General features: G+C 38.7%; 1 protein-coding gene across 1 annotated transcript in view; it reads left to right on the top strand.

The window, feature by feature from the left end:
• Positions 1 to 17,544, top strand: part of SHQ1 (SHQ1, H/ACA ribonucleoprotein assembly factor) — a 129,515-nt gene that overhangs the window by 5,368 nt on the left and 106,603 nt on the right. Inside the window, exons 2-6 of the mRNA XM_043975142.1 lie at positions 809 to 873; positions 2,854 to 2,976; positions 4,130 to 4,290; positions 8,409 to 8,521; positions 15,312 to 15,442. Coding sequence (XP_043831077.1) covers positions 809 to 873; positions 2,854 to 2,976; positions 4,130 to 4,290; positions 8,409 to 8,521; positions 15,312 to 15,442 — 593 coding nt within the window. The remainder of the gene's footprint in view (positions 1 to 808; positions 874 to 2,853; positions 2,977 to 4,129; positions 4,291 to 8,408; positions 8,522 to 15,311; positions 15,443 to 17,544) is intronic.

Here is a 17,544-nt window from a genome sequence, read left to right on the forward strand (position 1 = left end):
CATTCTGATTGGGGGAGAGTTCAAGTAGAAAGGGAGATTTTTAAATTAATGTGTATGTGAGAGCAAGAGGCAGTATTTTAAGGAAGGAAGACCACTTAGCAACAACTTACATTGACATGGCACCTTAGGGTTTGTAAAGTGTTTTACAGATAGTAGCTCATTCAATTCTCACTACAACCCTGTGATGGAGGTGCTCTTATCATCACTGTTTTCTTCGTGAGGACATTAAGCCTGAGAGGGGCTCTGTGACTGGCCCAAGGTCACACATCTACAGTGGGTCTGAGGGAGGATTTGAAAAGTAATAGGTCAGCTCCAGAACTCTGTCACCCAGCTGCTCGTTTACTAGATAGTCCTGGTTAGGGAGCTGCTAACGTAAGATCCCATTGCTTAGTGGATAAAGGGCCAGCGTTAGAGTCCGAAGACTTGATTTCAAGCCCTGCTTCGAACAAAAACTAGCTGGGTGAGCTTGGACAAGTTCCTTAGCCTCTTAAACCCTCCCCTCCAGCAGCTTCTAGTTACCAGGAATGTGGACGTTTAGGGCAATGAAGGCAGATTTGGATTAGAGCTATTTATCTGGGTTTGTGGGTGGCCATTCCATATAAACAAATTCATAGATCCCCGTCCTGATCCCTCAAAGTGAAAACAAAAGATTAATAACTTGGCAAAGGCATTTTAAGTGATTTTGTTCATTTTATTGTGGTTTTTAAAGCTAAATTCTTCTTATTGTGGTTTTTGTAATGTCACCAAATATATCAGACATACTGCTATTTGATTTAAGTGCTTGATAAAGACTTTTTCAAACCCACAGATTAACTCTTCCTGGAAGGATTGTGGAAAATGGAGAAGAAGATGGTTCATATGATGTGGATAAAGGTACACCACTGGATTCTTGATGCCATAATTGTAACTGGAGGCACTATGGATGGAGATCTCTAGGTTGGAACTAGGATCAGTCTAATAAAACATGCCATTACTTTTTGTTTATTTCTTAATGTAGCGTGTTTAACATTTTAATGCTTTTATTTGCCATTGTAATTTCAGGCTCTTTTATTTTATCATAATGTACCTTATCTGTAAGATAAGGGAGTTGAACTAGATAATCTCTGAGCTCATTCTCAGCTTTAGAGTTCTGTGATTTTATATTCTGTGTTAAATGGAATAATAAAACATGCTTTGGAACCTTTAAAGTGGAATCTGTCAGCTATGGTGGTGGTTGTTATTCTGTACTTATACTTTTTTTAGTTGTTGAGAGATATTTAGAGGTTAGAAAGTATATGAAGCGACTTCTAAATATGGTGGTAATCTGTGAACAATGACCTTTGTTATTGTGGAAGTAGTAGCACAGCATGTTAATATTGTTATTTTGAAATTTTAAAATTGATGTAAACTTTAATACTTTAGCTTGCCAGTATCCTAGAAATAATTATGAATGTCATTCAGAGACAGGTTAAATTTTCTTTATATGTTTTATATGAACTTCAGTTTTGTTAGTTTATCTAGTAACATCTATAACCTTTGTTCACTTTATTTTTCCATTGCTAGTACCCTATTTTAAGGCATCTGACCTTGACAATTGGAATAGATACCCATCCTAACAAATATATTTGTCTTGCTGATTTATTCTGTTCATTGCAGCTGGGATAGTCTTCCTTATCCACAGCTTTGACTATGACATTCCTCAGTTGAAACATTTTTGTTAACGCCTCATTTCCTGGTACTTGTGGCCCTCAGCACACCATACTTTTGGTTACACCATACTTTTTGAGCCTCTCTCTCTCAACTAGCCATTTAGTGATCATTTTTAGAGCACCTACAATGTGCTTGGTGATGGAGAAGAATGGAATTCCCTGCTCACAGGGAGCATACAGCCTAGTAGAGATATAAAATACATACAGAAATAGCATAATTACACATACATAGTTATGCATAAGGTAGTTTAAGAGAGAACTAGCAATTGGGGGGATTAGGAAAGACTTCTTGCAGAAGATGGTACTAAGGAAGAGAGGGACTGTTTGGTGTGTCAGAAAGAAGGAAATACCTTCCAGGCAGGTGGGCAGGAGATGGAATGGCACGTATGAGGAGCCTTGAGAGAAGGATCTCTGTCTGGGAGAGAGAAATCATGAGTCTGGGGAGATAAGTTGGGATGAGGTTGAAAAGGGCTTTAAATCACGGAAGGCAGCAGGGAGCCACTGAAGTTAATTGCATGTGGGACTTATGTGGTCGCATTTTCGTTTAAGGAATATTGCTTTGGCTACTGCTTATAGGATGTCCAGAGTTGGGAGAGACTTGCAGCAGCAGCAGGGAGACCAATTAGAAGGCTGTGGTATGAGTGATAAGGAATTGGAAAGTCTGTGAGTAAGAGACAAGATTTGCAATTGATTGGATACATGGAATGAGGGTGGAATTTTGATGTCAAGGATAATATTGAAGTTTTAGACTTGGGAGATTGGAAGAATGGTGGTACCTTTTACAGAAATAGGAAAGTTTGGAAGAGGGAAGGTATGGTTTAGGGAGAAAAACAATGAATTTAATATTGCACATGCTGAACTTGAGATATCTTTGGGACATTGAACTTGAAACGTGTGACTGGTAGTTGGTGATGCAGGAATGAAGCCCCAGTAAAGACTGGGATTGGATAGATAGATCCATGAGTCACCTGATAGAGGTGGTACTTAGGTCCTAACTACAGGATTGAGATCTGAAAGGGAGGAAAGTGAAGGCTGAGGGCAGAGCTCACAGCCTGAGAGGCTCTTGAGAGGTGGGGAGATGGGAGATCTCCATAAGGGTGATCTGTACTCTGTGATAGATTGTACATTGTAAATCCTTTTAATTAAAAATTCTTTCATCTTGAAGGAATCTTTACTCTTCGAATGTACAAAGAGACTCCTGGTGAACATTTTGAGGGACTGAATATGCTGACATCACTCCTGGCATCAAAGAAATCCAGATCTGCAAAGCCACTTGTGGAAGTAACTGGTATGTTCATGAGCATTAAGCACGGGAAGCTTTGGGAATTGTTTGAGTGGCAGGAGCTTAGATGTGATTGGTGGATATGTGGGAGAGCAGGTTAGATGAGGAAACAGGGATAAGGTAGTGGAAGGGAAGGAAAAGCAAATGGTGTATGTTTATAAAATGTACTGGGATTTCTCATCTAGAAATAAATGTTGCTTTATAGAGTTATTTTTATGTCCCACCCCCACTCCCACCCCCATTTCAGGGAATGTTACAAAATATGTGCATATTTACTTAAAGTCGTATTTTTGGTATATTTCTATGCTTGGAGTCCCGGAGACATGAATTCAAATCTGGCCTCAGACACTAGCTGGGGGATCAAAATATATAGAGGAAGGGGACAGCTAGGTGGTGCAGTAGATAGAGCACCGGCCTTGGATTCAGGAGGACCTGACTTCAAATCTGGCCTCAGACACTTGACACTTACTAGCTGTGTGACCATGGGCAAGCCATTTAACCCCTGTTGCCCCCTCCCCCCCAAATATATCTATATGAAAAAGGTTATTTACTTATTTATTTTTTTGGTGAGGCAATTGGGGTTAAGTGACTTGCCCAGGGTCACACAGCTAGTAAGTGTCAAGTGTCTGAGGCTGGATTTGAACTCAGGTACTCCTGAATCCAGGGCTGGTGCTCTATCCACTTTGCCACCTAGCTGCCCCGAGGAAAAAGGTTATTAAAGCAGTTTAGTCATAATCACAATCATGGGCAAGTGGCATCAGAAGATCACTACTTTTTAATTAATTCGTTTATTTTTATTTTTTATGATTTTTTTTTTTAGTGAGGCAATTGGGGTTAAGTGACTTGCCCAGGGTCACACAGCTAGTAAGTGTTAAGTGTCTGAGGCTGGATTTGAACTCAGGTCCTCCTGACTCCAGGGCCAGTGCTCTATCCACTGTGCCACCTAGCTGCCGCCAAATCTTTTTTAAAAGAAACACAAACCTCTTCTATAATGGATTAATTAGAAAAGCACTTGAAAATGTCAGGTAAAGTCTTTTGGGAACTCTGAAAAACTTGATGAACTTGAATTTCAACCACTGAGTTAATGAATTTCTAATAAGTCATTTCCATAATATAATGAAAATAATCCTGTTTCCTTCCTACTATTCAACATATTTAGGTTCTTCTGAACTTCCTGGAGAGTCTAAGGAAGATGAGGAAGAAGATTTTGATTGGGAAATTGAACAGTCTCCTTATGAAGAATTAACAGAAAGTGATTTGAATGCACAGTGCCATTATGGGTTTGGAAACTTACGCACAGGAGTGTTTAAAAGATTACAGGTTTGTTGATTTCCTCTGAAGACTGTCTAGGACTTTTTTCTTATATTTGTAATCAGAGTTTCTCAAACTCAGTCACAGCACTTTCTTTGAGGTTAATGAAAATGTTAGTTTTTATTATTCAACATTTATTGACTATTATTATTCTTCTAAGCTCTTAATGACTAGGGTGAAGCGAGGGGGCACCATAGTGCACAGCATGCCGGCCCTGGACTCAGGGATACCCGAGTACAAATCCAGCCTTAGATACTGACTACTTGTGTGACCCTGGGCAAGTCATTTTGCCTCAGTTTCCTCATCTGTAAAATGGAGATAATAGCACATACTTCCCAGGGTTATTGTGAAGATCATATTCGATAATGATAGTTAAAGGGTTTAGCACAACACCTAGCACGTAGTGCCACTTAAAAACTAAATATTGTTATTACCTTGCAGGCACTTGACATTTTTAATGATCAAGATGACAAGCCATCTATATGGATGAAAATAGGAATGAGTCATAACAATGGAAAGATAGCATTTTCTTTTTCCCGTAATGTTTCAACATCATGCTGCATTCTGTGAGGAACTTTAAGTGATTTTGCCAAGGGATGTTATATGGAAATATTTGAGAGCTAGTGTCTTAGTCTTTTTTTAAAAGTAACATTTCTTAACAGCTTATTAGATTCAGTGTGTCTCAAGAGTCTTAGTGTGGATTTAATAGCCTGAAGCAACACTAAGACTTTTGGGACACCCTGTTTTTTAGTTTATTGGATGTTAGTCTGTTTATGTAACTTGTGAGAACAGGCATGCTGCATTTGGAGTCCTGGGGGAGGGAGGCCCGAGTTTTTGCCTGGTGCCTCCAGGGTTCAACCATGTGTTCTGGGGCAGGTCAGTTAATTCTTCTGAGCCTCAGTTCTATTGCTGTGTGAGGGTCTAATGAGATCACACAGGTACAAACTATGAAAACAATGATTTGCTTGGGATGTTACTTATACCTTGATGAGACTTTCCTTAGGGAGTTAAATAAGGGGTTAATGATTTCTAGACAGATTGTCGATATAAGTCACAAATGCTTTAATGTTGTTTCAGTCTTCTCCCTGATGCCTCTATAATATAGGATTTATTCTATATTGTATCAGAACTGGTCTGCATTTATATTAAAATATGTTCATTGAAAAGTAAATACATTTTTAGAAGCTCATTTTAAATTTTTTGCTATCATATCAAAGGAGGCTTAACTAGTGGACAAAAAAAGTGCCTTTGCACTTGATCAATCTGTTTTGGCTTGCAAAAGGGTTTTCCTTCAAGGTATGGGCTGTACTGGACATGTGACCTCTTTCGTCTTTTCCAGTTTTGAGATTCTGTAAGATTATCCTTTTTTCCTTTTGCATTCATTTTAGCACATTATGTTCATGAACTTGAAGAAATTACTAGGACTCCCCACAAAGGCGTGCAAACTGAGATGTCAAATTTTAAAGAATACTTTTGGGGGGAATATTAATATGACTTAAAGCTGTATTTTATGGGCACAGGTCCAGAAATTCCCCCAGAACCTTGGACTGTTGGGTTTCTATGCAGAGTTCCTGTGTAATTTTATGTATTCTATTTATGATAATCATTCTGTGTGATTAAAACAGATTTATAGCTTTAGACTAAAAATATGACCCTTTTAATAATTCATGCCAGTAATGCAGTTAGAAGAAATTGAAATAATTGCTACATGAATAATAGCTTTGAGGAAATTGCTCCTAATTTAAAATTGTAGATTTAAAGTCAACTTTAACATGCTCTAAAATACTGCTTTCACATTTAAAATGACAAGCTGGTGTGGTTTGCTGCCTTTGGACCAGATAGATTCCTAAAGTTATTTTGACTATTGAGGCTTATTACCCATGTAACCTTGGGCAAGTCACTTAATGTCCCTGACATGAGTGTTGTAGGGCTTGAGGGTTTCTGTGGTCTATGGCTCCCTGGGCTGTTGCCACCAGCAGTTGGAGAAAGGGGATTGTACTGGGAAGGCTTCCTGGTACTGGCTACTCCTGGGTGCTCCCTTGAGCCTGCTCCTCTCTCTCCACTTCCCTCTTTTAGAATAGAAATATCAGGGAGAAAACAATGAAAAATTAGGTGCTGAAATACTATCTGTGTGTATCAGTCTGGGTCACTGTCCTATATTTGGTGCAGTGAGTTTTAACAAATAGGAATATTTCTGAAATCCTATTCTAGTACTCCAGGAAATGTTTATTTTTTTTTCTATATTTTTCTTTCTTTCTTTTTTTTCTTTGCGGGGCAATGAGGGTTAAGTGACTTGCCCAGGGTCACACAGCTAGTATGTGTCAAGTGTCTGAAGGCAGATTTGAACTCAGCTCTTCCTGAAACCAGGGCTGGTGCTTTATCCACTGTGCCACCTATCTGCCCCTCCAGGCAATGTTTAAAAGTAGGCCTGAGGATAAAAACCAACGAGACGGGCCACCTGACAGAAGATTAAAAAGCCGGCAGCCAGGGGCTTCCCTCCCAAGTCTCAGAAACCACTTTTGCTCAGTCTGGCCTGCAGTGGGGGGGCTTCAGCTCCATTTACCTTGCTGGCAAAGTGCATGCCAGGTTCCTTGCTCACAACACCTTCAGCTGGTGTCGTGAGAGTATGTGGGCTCTACTCAAAGTGTCCCATTACAACTACACGTAATGCGTGCTTTCTTTTTGGCCACATAGCTTTGGCACATGTGAATATTAAAGTGCTCTGGGGATTTCTTTAGAACTTGTGTGTCATATTGAACTCCATGGCCATGGCTGTGGTCATTGCTTGCCCTGGAATGTCCTTCATTGCAGTGACTGCTGCTTGAAAGCAGAGGAAGCAAGATGGTGGTTTCCATTGCGCCCACCTGGTGGAGGCATTCCTCACCTTTTGCTAAGTGTCTCACGAGGATTTTGCCTGCCCACTGTACATTTCCATAACTAACCAGCCTGGAATGGCAGCTCTTAGGCTCATTCCATAGCAGATTTCATCACAGTGAGCTGCTCCTAACTTGTCTTAGGTTCATTATTTTTTTTTGTTTGTTTTGGTTTTTTTTAGTGAGGTAATTGGAGTTAAGTGACTTGCCCAGGGTCACACAGCTAGTAAGTGTTAAGTGTCTGAGGCTGAATTTGAACCCAGGTACTCCTGACTCCAGGGCCGGTGCTCTATCCACTGCGCCACCTAGCTGCCCCTAATATAGTATCTATTTTAAAAAAAAATTTTAAATTAAAAAAAATTTAAATTTATTTATTTTTTTTGCAGGGCAGTGAGGGTTAAGTGACTTGCCCAGGGTCACACAGCTAGTAAGGTCAAGTGTCTGAGGCTGGATTTGAACTCAGGTCCTCCTGAATCCAGGGCTGGTGCTTTATCCACTGCACCATCTAGCTGCCCCTTAGGTTCATTATTGATTGTACAATTGAACTCTTTGCTCCTAGAGAGCAGTGCACTTACTGTAGCCAGGAGGGCCTGCTGCTCAGTGTCGAGGTTATTTGACCTTGGCATGCCACTGTCCGTGATGTATGTGCTACTGACCTCTCAAGGCTATGAGCAGAATTCTTCATAAACTGTCAGGTGTTGCCATATAAATGTGGGTGCTTATTGTTTCTTTTAGCTTCATCCATTTTGTTTCAGTTTGAAGGAGGAGAAATAACCGTAGCCACTTGGGGATGTTAGTGAAGGCTTATTTTCCTTGTAAGTGGGGTCCAAAGAGAGATGGCCATCTAAGGAATCTCCTTATACCATTTCTCTTTGGTTTGGGAAAGATACATGTGTGTAGATGGAAACATTTTATTGTATGCATGAATTTCACGAAAATCATTTTGTGTGGAGTTTCTTCCTAAGTGAAAAATTCAAGCAGCATTTCTAATGAGGCATTTCTCTGTTAATGGATATGAAAACACTTTGAAAAGTTGGGAATATAAGGTACATAATGAATTTAGTCAGTTTGATATGCTGTACTGCTGTAATTCAGTAGAAAACATCAATTTACAGATGTATCCTTTTTACTGCTTGCACCTTACTGATACACCAGACTTTGTGTCTAATGTTCTGTCTGAATCCCATGTCTCGAGGCTGATATACGTAATCTGAGGTGACGCGCTTCCTGTTCTTTTTCACTTGCTGCCTTTAGGATGAACTGAGTGATGTCATTGACCTTAAAGACCCAGACTCCACTTCCCTAGGTGAACGAAGGCAGAAGAGACTCGCTGCTGAAGAGTCAAAATTTGATCCTGACCATTACCTGTAAGTGCAATGTGAAGTTCTTCAGGCTTTTTGAGCTTCCAGTGGGTGAAATAGTCGCCAAACAGGTTTTTTCCTCACTCCTTCCCCCCACACCTGTTTTGAAAAGAAAACCTTAATTGATTTTTTTTTTTGGTGGGAATATTGATTTTGAAAATTTCATGGAGGCCACCAGATCTCACACTGGAAGGGACCTGAGAGGTCATCTTGGCCTACTCTCTTATAGATGAGAAAATCGTGGTCCAGAGGGTCACAGGTTACACAGGTTGTATGTAACAGCCATAGTTCTTAGGTCCTCGCCTCCCAGTGCAGTCGGTCTTTCTTCTTGTGTTACTGCTGTGGTGCAAAGTGCTGCTTCTAGCTTAACTGGCCACTGAGCTAAGCTGTCAGGCCCATGCCTCTATTAACTATAGGTATGTAAGGGGAAATATATGTGTTACATGTTAGTCCCTAGATGACTACCTCAACAACAGTGATACTTCAAGCTTTGTTTGTCTAGGGTAAAATAGAATACTAAATTTAGTGAATAAGGATATTTTTGATATTTATATTATTGAGGCTCATCATTTAGTTTGTTTTAAAATAAGATGCTCAAAGCCATGTGTAACGGGGCAGCTAGGTGGCGCAGTGGATAAAGCACTGGCCCTGGAGTCAGGAGTACCTGAGTTCAAATCCAGCCTCAGACACTTAACACTTACTAGCTGTGTGACCCTGGGCAAGTCACTTAACCCCCATTGCCTCACTAAAAAAAAACCAAAAACAAAACAAAACAAAAAAAGCCACGCGTAAATGAAACCTTGAATTTTTACAAGTATTGCTCACTTTTTACTTACTTTGAATTTTATAGCAAGTGTTCAGGCTCAGCCAGTACTTTCATGTACTAAATCCCATCTTCATCTAACAAACAATTCTGCACCAAGGAAGTATATAAATAGAATGCTAATATAGTTTTTTTCGGGGGGCAGGGCAATGAGGGTTAAGGCAAACTCAGGTCCTCCTAAGTCCAAGGCCGGTGCTTTATCCACTGTGCCACTTAGCTGCCCCCAAAAGAAAACTATATAGTTATTTCAACACATTTCCTCTGACCTTTGTCAGCTATAGTCTGCCTTTAACATTCCAATTTTGTATTTTCTAAGTCTTCTTGTCAAGGCATAGTTAAGTAGATCTTTAGTAAAGGTCAAGCTGTAATCAAGAGGGACAGCGTGGCATTAGTGGATAGAGTGTCAGACTTGGAAGACTGGGTTTGAATCCTGCCTCTTGTCCATGAGTAATTCACCTCTCTTAACTAGCCTCAGTTTCCTTATCTCTGAAATGGGGATGATAATACCCGTAGTTCCAGTCTATACTGAGGCTTGTTGGTGAGGCTCAAATGAAATAATGTGTGTAAAACTCTTTGCAGACCATAAAGTGCTTCATTAATATTAGTTGTTATTATTGTATCCCATTGACTATAGTACTTTTTGTAGCATTTTTGTGGTCAAGCATCATAAAGATGTCTAGTAACCCTCATTGTTTTAAACCACTGTAAATAACAGGTTTTGATATGTGTAGTTAAGTTTGTTAGTCAAGTCATTAAATACCTTTGGGTATATACAACTTTGTGTATTTGTATTTATTTGAACTTGCTGGAATTATTCAAACATTTGTAGATTTTTAATAGTGCCAAAGTACCAATTATGAATATAATTTAAAGAACTTTTTCTTTTTAATTCTGAATTTGCCATTTTGACTGAGTCATTTCTTTACAAAAGCCTTTCTAGGTTATTTTCTAAACATAAGCTCTCATTCCTGGCAAATTTGCCTGTTTTTTCTGGAAACAAGTTTTTGACACTTGGGATCTGTTATTAAAATTAGAGAAAGAAGTTAATATTTTTTCTCCTAATTCCTTCTTACGTATGATCTGTGAGTGTTTGCTGTTAGATTCTAGTAATTAATATTTTATCTCCTGTCACAGTATGAGGCTAATTGGAATAAAGTATATCTTGTGTGCAAATGTAATGTACTGTATGATATAGTGTGATAAGTAGCAAGACTTTGGGACATTTTAAAGGACACTAAGAGCAGGCTCTCTTTTATATTTTAGAGTACATCTGAGGTTCTCCCCCATTTATGTTGCCATTTCTAATTATGTTTATCTTGCCAATTGGTAGTTTTTAAAGGTCTGCTGAAGAGCAATTTGAAGAAGCACATTTAAATTTCATGCTGAATATTTAAAATGGAATCTTCATTGTCAGCAAATTTCTCAGGCGAGTGTAAGGGCATTCCGAACATTTCTGAGGAGGGAGCTTAATTAGAATAACCGCGTAGCTCTTGTACAAGGGAACAGAGAAATAAGTGCTTTGGCTGAGGATGTTAAGAAACTTGGTTTTATAGTGAGAAGTGTTGTATAAGAATTATATTTTTCTTCATCTTTTTTCCTTTCCTTTTATACAGAAGTTCATTAATTGGTATGCAAGAACTCATTTTTTTCTGTTTGTTAACAAATACTACCTCTCTCTTTTTTTTTATTAGAACCCTTGAAAAGGATATCTTTTTTTATTAAAGTATTTTATTATTTTCCAGTTACATGGAGAGATAGTTTTCAACATTTATTTTTATAAGATTTCTAGTTTCAAATTTTTCTCCCTCCCTCCACTCTCTCCTCTCTCCCCAACACAGCAAGCAGTCTGATGTAGGTTATATCTGTACATTCACATTAAACCTATTTCTGCATTAGTCATGCTGTGTTTGAAGAATCAGAGCAAAAAGAAAAAACCTCAAAAAAGAAAAACAAACAAAAAATAGAAATAATATGGTTCAATCTGCATCTAGATTCCGTAGTTCTTTTTTTTCTGGATTTGGAAAATGCTCTCATTTTCCATCACGAGTCCTGAAAAGGATATTTTCAATTAAGACACAAAATTAAGGAAAATGGGAGAATGGAAGCTGTGGTGTTGTCCCATTTGGTGTTCAAAATTCGCAGTTTTAAATTTTAGCCATTTTACAGATTGCTGCAGGTGATTGTTGTTAAGTCAAATGGAAACTTGTTGATTATCTGGATAAAAATTATATACTACACATATTTTGATACTAGCATAACTTCTTGTGCAAACAGCCTGATTCTTTTCACTCTCAACTGGTATATGAACTCAGGAAAATAGTAGTTAAAAAAACCTTGCCCCTCTCTCCTGTTTATTGTCTTACAGATCCTAGAAATAAAAGGTAATTTACAAAAATGGGAAAGTGCCAAGGTATTTATCCTATTTTAAAAAATGAGCCCTGGGAAAATTGTTATATGTAAAATCCAAGTCAAAGTAATTAGAATAATCTGAATTAATGAAAAGGCTAAAATATGTAATTTCCTTTTTAAAGAACTAGAACAATGTTGCTGCCCTTCTATGAAAAGTTCTAGTTTTGCCCCTCTTTTCTCCCTGAATAAGTGCATACTACCCAGGTTCCTTGAGATCATTGATTATTGACCTATCTTACAGTGCTAGAGTATTTATTCACATTCATATCCCACAATTTGTTCAGCCATTTCCCATTTGTGACATAGATGATTATTGGGGTTAATATAAATTCACCATAATCTCCTACCTTACTACATCTGCTCCTGAATTATTATGTAGGCATAGCCTGCCTAGAGTCATTAATTAGTTTTGTGAAACAGAATGTTAGAAGACACAGCGTTATAAATAGAAGATAAGTTCCTGAAGATGGAGTAAAATTGACTACAAAAAGCACATGTCTACATCTCTACAAGTACACGTACATATCCATGTGTGTAAAGAGTCTTTAAAGGGATCTGAGATGTGTTTTCCTAAAATGAAGTGCCAGGCTGAACTCTCCCCTAGCCCTTTTGTTGTCTTCAGAGAGATGCTGAAGTCACCAAGGAACGTGGAGGGAAGAACAGGCTGTGGTGAGGTTGGGTCTCCTTTCAGCTTGAAAGAAAAATAGTCCCTTTAACCACAGGTGGGGGTAAGGAGGTGAGGTGGGCATAAGGTAAAGATGCAGAAGTGGAATGAGACAGGAGGCATCTCATTATCATCAGAGAGAGGAATAGGAAGATAGAGTAATAGAGACCTCTCAGAGATCCCGAACTGTTTTTTAAAGTGAGAAACTTAGTATGTGACTTGTGTGTTTAATGATATTTATGTGTTTAATGATGGACCCCCAACCATCATGATAGGATTTCATAATGTTGCAGTAAAATTTGCTTTAAAAAGATAGTCTTGCAGAAAATTATCAATTATCGAAGGTAGTATATGGATTATTCCCATAAAATGAGGCTTGTGTGTTAGGAATTTTGAATCAGAGTTTGAAATATGTTCAATATACTCTGCCTCTAAGGCAAGAAAGGGAACAAATATATTTTGGAATAATAGAATTTGAAAGAAGGGATTTAAGCTTAATTGATTAAGGGATTTTTAACTATGAATTTTATTGGTTGAAATCTTGTCAAAAAGTGTGTTTCTCAAGGTGGTGGGTACATTTATGATGTGTTGGTGATTTTCTAGTTAAAACATAAATTGAATTTGGTCTTTATCTGAAATTTTCCTGGTGGCTGAGGACTGCAAAGTATATGCCTTAATTATTTTGTGTAAAATAACTTTCGGTAATATTGTTTTTAATATTTTCCATTACATTCTCTTTAATGCATTTTTTGGTAGTAGTGGTTTTCCCCTGTTATAATCTTAAATACCACTGAAGTTGCATTTCTAAAGTCATCTTGAATGTTATTGATTTAAGCATTTGAACACTTGTAAAAGTAATTTTAAAGAAAGTCAAAAGCCATTGCAAATACCACATGTAATCAACCTACAACACTGTACATTTGATCTTGTGATGGTTAGTATTGATATTAATATCAATAATAATAAAAAATAATTGTGGGGGCAGCTAGGTGGCTCAGTGGATAAAGCACCATCCCTGGATTCAGGAGGACCTGAGTTCAAATCCGGCCTCAGACACTTGACACTTACTAGCTGTGTGTCCTTGGGCAAGTCACTTAACCCTCATTGTCCTGCCTCCCCCAAAGTAATTGCTAACATTTAGATCATGTTTTAAGATTTGTAAAGCACTTTACATATATTATCTCATTTTATTTGATGATCTTCACAACAGCCTTTTGAGTTAGGTGCTATTATTAGTCCCATTTTACAGTGGAGGCAACTGAGGCAGACAGAGGTTGCTTGTCTAGGGACACACAACCAGAAAGTATCCAAGGCTGGATTCAAACTCAGGTCTTCCTGACTCCAAGTCTGGTACTCTTTAAGTAAAACTGAAATTATAAAAGGCTATAGGACCTTATTCATATGCATTGAGTTTTTCTGGCAACATTTCTCTTCCCTATGCCCCCATTTTAAAAAGTGGCTTATTTAGCCACACTTTCTACTTGGTCCTTCTTTTCAATTTGGACTACAAGTAGAGGTCAGTACCCTAACTTTGGGACTGATATGAAGCTACTGTAGCAATTCTCTAAGGACCATTTTCTCTCTCTAGCATAAAGAGTTTTCTTTTTTCTTTGAAGTGATAACTAAGACTTGATTTTGAATGATTCATGAGAACGTGAAAGAAATCCCCTTCAAGGGAGTGTTCTGTTCTTGTGGTTTGTCCCAATGCCCTGCCACCTTCTACCAGGCAGTGAAAAAAAGTGCATATGAGGCTGACAGCTGTTCTCTGTCTCTGGGGGGAGAAAGAAGCAAGAACAATTAGGGAAAAACTACACACTGTAAGAACCAACCCAGTGGGGGAGAGAGGAATAGAACTTTCCCTTTCTCTCTTTTGTCTGCCTGCATGTCCGTAGCTACGGTAACTAAAATTAATTGATTTGCTGAGCACCTCCTCTGTGCATCACCTTCATTGTATGAAGGACTGCTTTAGACTGCGATGAAGAAAAGGAAAAGACGGCATCTGTAGATTGTGGTGGCTGTCTGCGGAGATTCTGGCTACTGCTCGAGTCTTCCGTGTTAGTTGTTTCTTTTCTCTTTTGCTGTTTTGTTTGAAAAACCTTCCTGCTTATAATGGCCTTACTAAAGCCTGGGGTGTAGAGCAACGTCAGATGTTGTTTACTGCCAGATAGTACTTCATCCTGTTACACATCCCCACTGTGGAATACTTGGGATACAAGGGGTGTGTCTTGTGTGCTTTTACTGTTAGGAATGGGGGAGGCTTTTTTTATAATGTGTGCTTTTCTTTGATTACATGGTAATTAGCAACTAAAAAAAGTTAAATGTAATTAGAAATTACAGTGAGTATATATTGGACATATCACCTTTTCTTCTAGGATTGGTGATGATGTTTGGTCCTTTTCAGTCCTGTACAACTCTTCGTGATCCCTCTCCCCCCCTTTTTTTTTTTTTGGTGAGGCAACTGGGGTTAAGTGACTTGCCCAGGGTCACACAGCTAGTAAGTGTTAAATGTTTGAGGCCGGATTTGAACTCAGGTCCTCCTGAATCCAGGGCCGTTGCTCTTTCCACGGCTCCATCTAGCTGCCCCCCCCCCCTTTTTAAAGACGTGGAGTGGTTTGCCATTTCCTTCTCCATCTCATTTTACAAGTGAGGAAACTGAGGCAAACAGGGTTCAGTGACTTGCCCAGGGTCACACAGCTGGTGAGAGTCTGAGACCAGATTTGAATTCAGGAAGATGAGTCTTCCTTGGCTTCAGGCTTGACATTCTATCCACTATGTCAGCTAGCTGCCCCATTTATTCTAGGATATACATATAAAATTTAAAGTGATTTATTGAAAGAAAGATTAAAAAATAAAAAAGTTGTGACAGTTCATTATAACAAGCGCATCCCCTGTTTTTCTAGAGCCGACTATTTTGAAGATGAAGCTATTCGAAAAATTTTGAAGTATAAGCCCTGGTGGACGATAGCATTTGCAAAAATGATGGCCTCTCCAGAAAGGAATCAGGAGCAGAATAATCAAGAAACATTTCAGGGTAAACTCACAATTACTTTCAGTTGGCTTGTTTTGGTTTGGTCTCATTGGGTGTCAAGTTTTATGGTATTTATCCGCAAATACTGACTGCCCCTGTAGAGATAAGGTTTTGTTTTCTTCGCCTAAAGCCCTCTTCCTGTCTTTTCCTGGCCTCGAAGGGCTGCTGGGAGGTCCTTCAAGCCTCACTATAGGAAGAGTGACTGTTGCCCTAGTAACGGCCAAGCTACCTTTGGAGAAGCTTATCAGCAACCTGATGATGAATGTTGTTTTCCACAGCGACTCATAATTTGTGGAGGGGGTGCTTTTGCACCAAAGTGGCTAATATTCATGAAGGATTATTTCTTTATTTCCTAATTTATTCATCATGTTTACCCTATGATGGTTATTCCAGTCATCAGTCCATCAATCCCCTACAACATCCTCACCCTCTTCCCTCACAGCAGAGGGAATCCTTCCTTGCCTCCTGCTTTACAGAGAAAATAGATGCTGTCTTCTGTGACCTTCCTCTTCTCTACTCTGCATTTTCCAAGCTTTCTTTCTTTCTTTTCTCCAGTCTGAATAACAGGTGACCTTTCTTTATCTTTTCTCCTTTTCATAGGCAAATTCCTAGAGAAAGCCATTTACAGTTGTCACCTTCAAATCACTTCTCATTCCCTTCCAACCTGGTATATGACGACACCACTCAACTGAAATACTTCTCCAAGATTGCCAGTGTTCATTTAAAAAAAAAATGTTCATTTTTTCCCCCATATAAATATTTTATTATTTTCCAGTTACATTTAGAGGTAGTTCTCTTTATTTTCTTTTTTTGTTTTGTTTTGTTTTTGGAGGGGCAATGAGGGTTAAGTGACTTGCCCAGGGTCACACATCTAGTAAGTGTCAAGTGTCTGAGGCTGGATTTGAACTCAGGTACTCCTGAATCCAGGACCAGTGCTTTATCCACTGCACCACTTAGAGGTAGTTTTCAACATTTGTTTTTATAAAATTCCTAGTTTTAAATTTTTCTCATTTCTCATCCATTTTGTGCTTCCTGCTGCTTTTGACACTGTTGACCACCCCTGCTCTTGGATACCCTCTCTTTCTTTGACTTCCATGCCATTGTTTTCTCTTGGTTCTAGTCTTAAGTGTTTGATATCTCTTCGGTACTTTGTTTCATTACCTCCCTCCCACTAAGCAGGAGTTCATTCCCTAAAACTTCCCTGAGCCCTCTTCTAGATTTTTCTCTAGATAATCTCATCATTCATGAGAGCTAAATCCCTACATCCAGCCCTAATCTCATTCTCATCTTCTGAAATCTTTCATTTCCAGTTGTCTCCTATGTGTCTTCACCTGTAGGCTTGTCCAGCAAGTATCTCAAATTCATCATGTCCAAAATAGAATAGTTTTCCCTTCTCTCAAATCTATTCCTTATCCACACTTCCCTATTTCTGGTGAAAACACTACCACCAACCCAACCATCTAGGGTTGCAACTCTGGTTTTATCCACAGTTCTTCCCATTCCCTCACTATTTCCACTTTTTTTTTCTTTCCACTTTCAATCATTGTCAAGTCTCATTGGTTGTATTTCCACCACATCTCTTGTGTCTCTCCCTCTCCTTCCACTTGTAAAGTTGCCAGCCAAATAGAGGCCATTATCATTTCTCGTTTGGATTTTTGTAATAACTTCCTGCATTAATCTCTAACTTCAGTCCAGCCTCCATCAGATACTTAAATTAATGTCTCCAAGATACAGGTTTTCCTGTTTACTTTCCCTGTTTAAAAATCTTTAGTGGCTCACTATTGCCCCATGGATAAAATACTCTTTGACCTTTTGTTGAAAACTCCTTAGAGACTAGCTCCTGCCTTTCTAGACTGATTTCATATTATATCCCTTCTCCCTCTCTGTGTTCTAGCCAAACTGGCCCACTAGCTGTTTTCCATCTCCCATGTCTGGAATGGACATGGCCCTCATTTCTACTTTTTAGGAACCTTTGCTTTCCTTCCAAGCTCTGAAGAGTTACTTCAGGAAGATTTTCCTGATCAGCAGAGTGCCTTTTCCCCCCAAGAATGAAAACAACCTTTGATGTTTTATTTTGTTTTGTTTTTAGCTTTGAAGAATATATT

The sequence above is a fragment of the Dromiciops gliroides genome, chromosome 1 (genome assembly GCF_019393635.1).
Source record: "Dromiciops gliroides isolate mDroGli1 chromosome 1, mDroGli1.pri, whole genome shotgun sequence".
NCBI classification, from domain to species: Eukaryota; Metazoa; Chordata; class Mammalia; order Microbiotheria; family Microbiotheriidae; genus Dromiciops; species Dromiciops gliroides.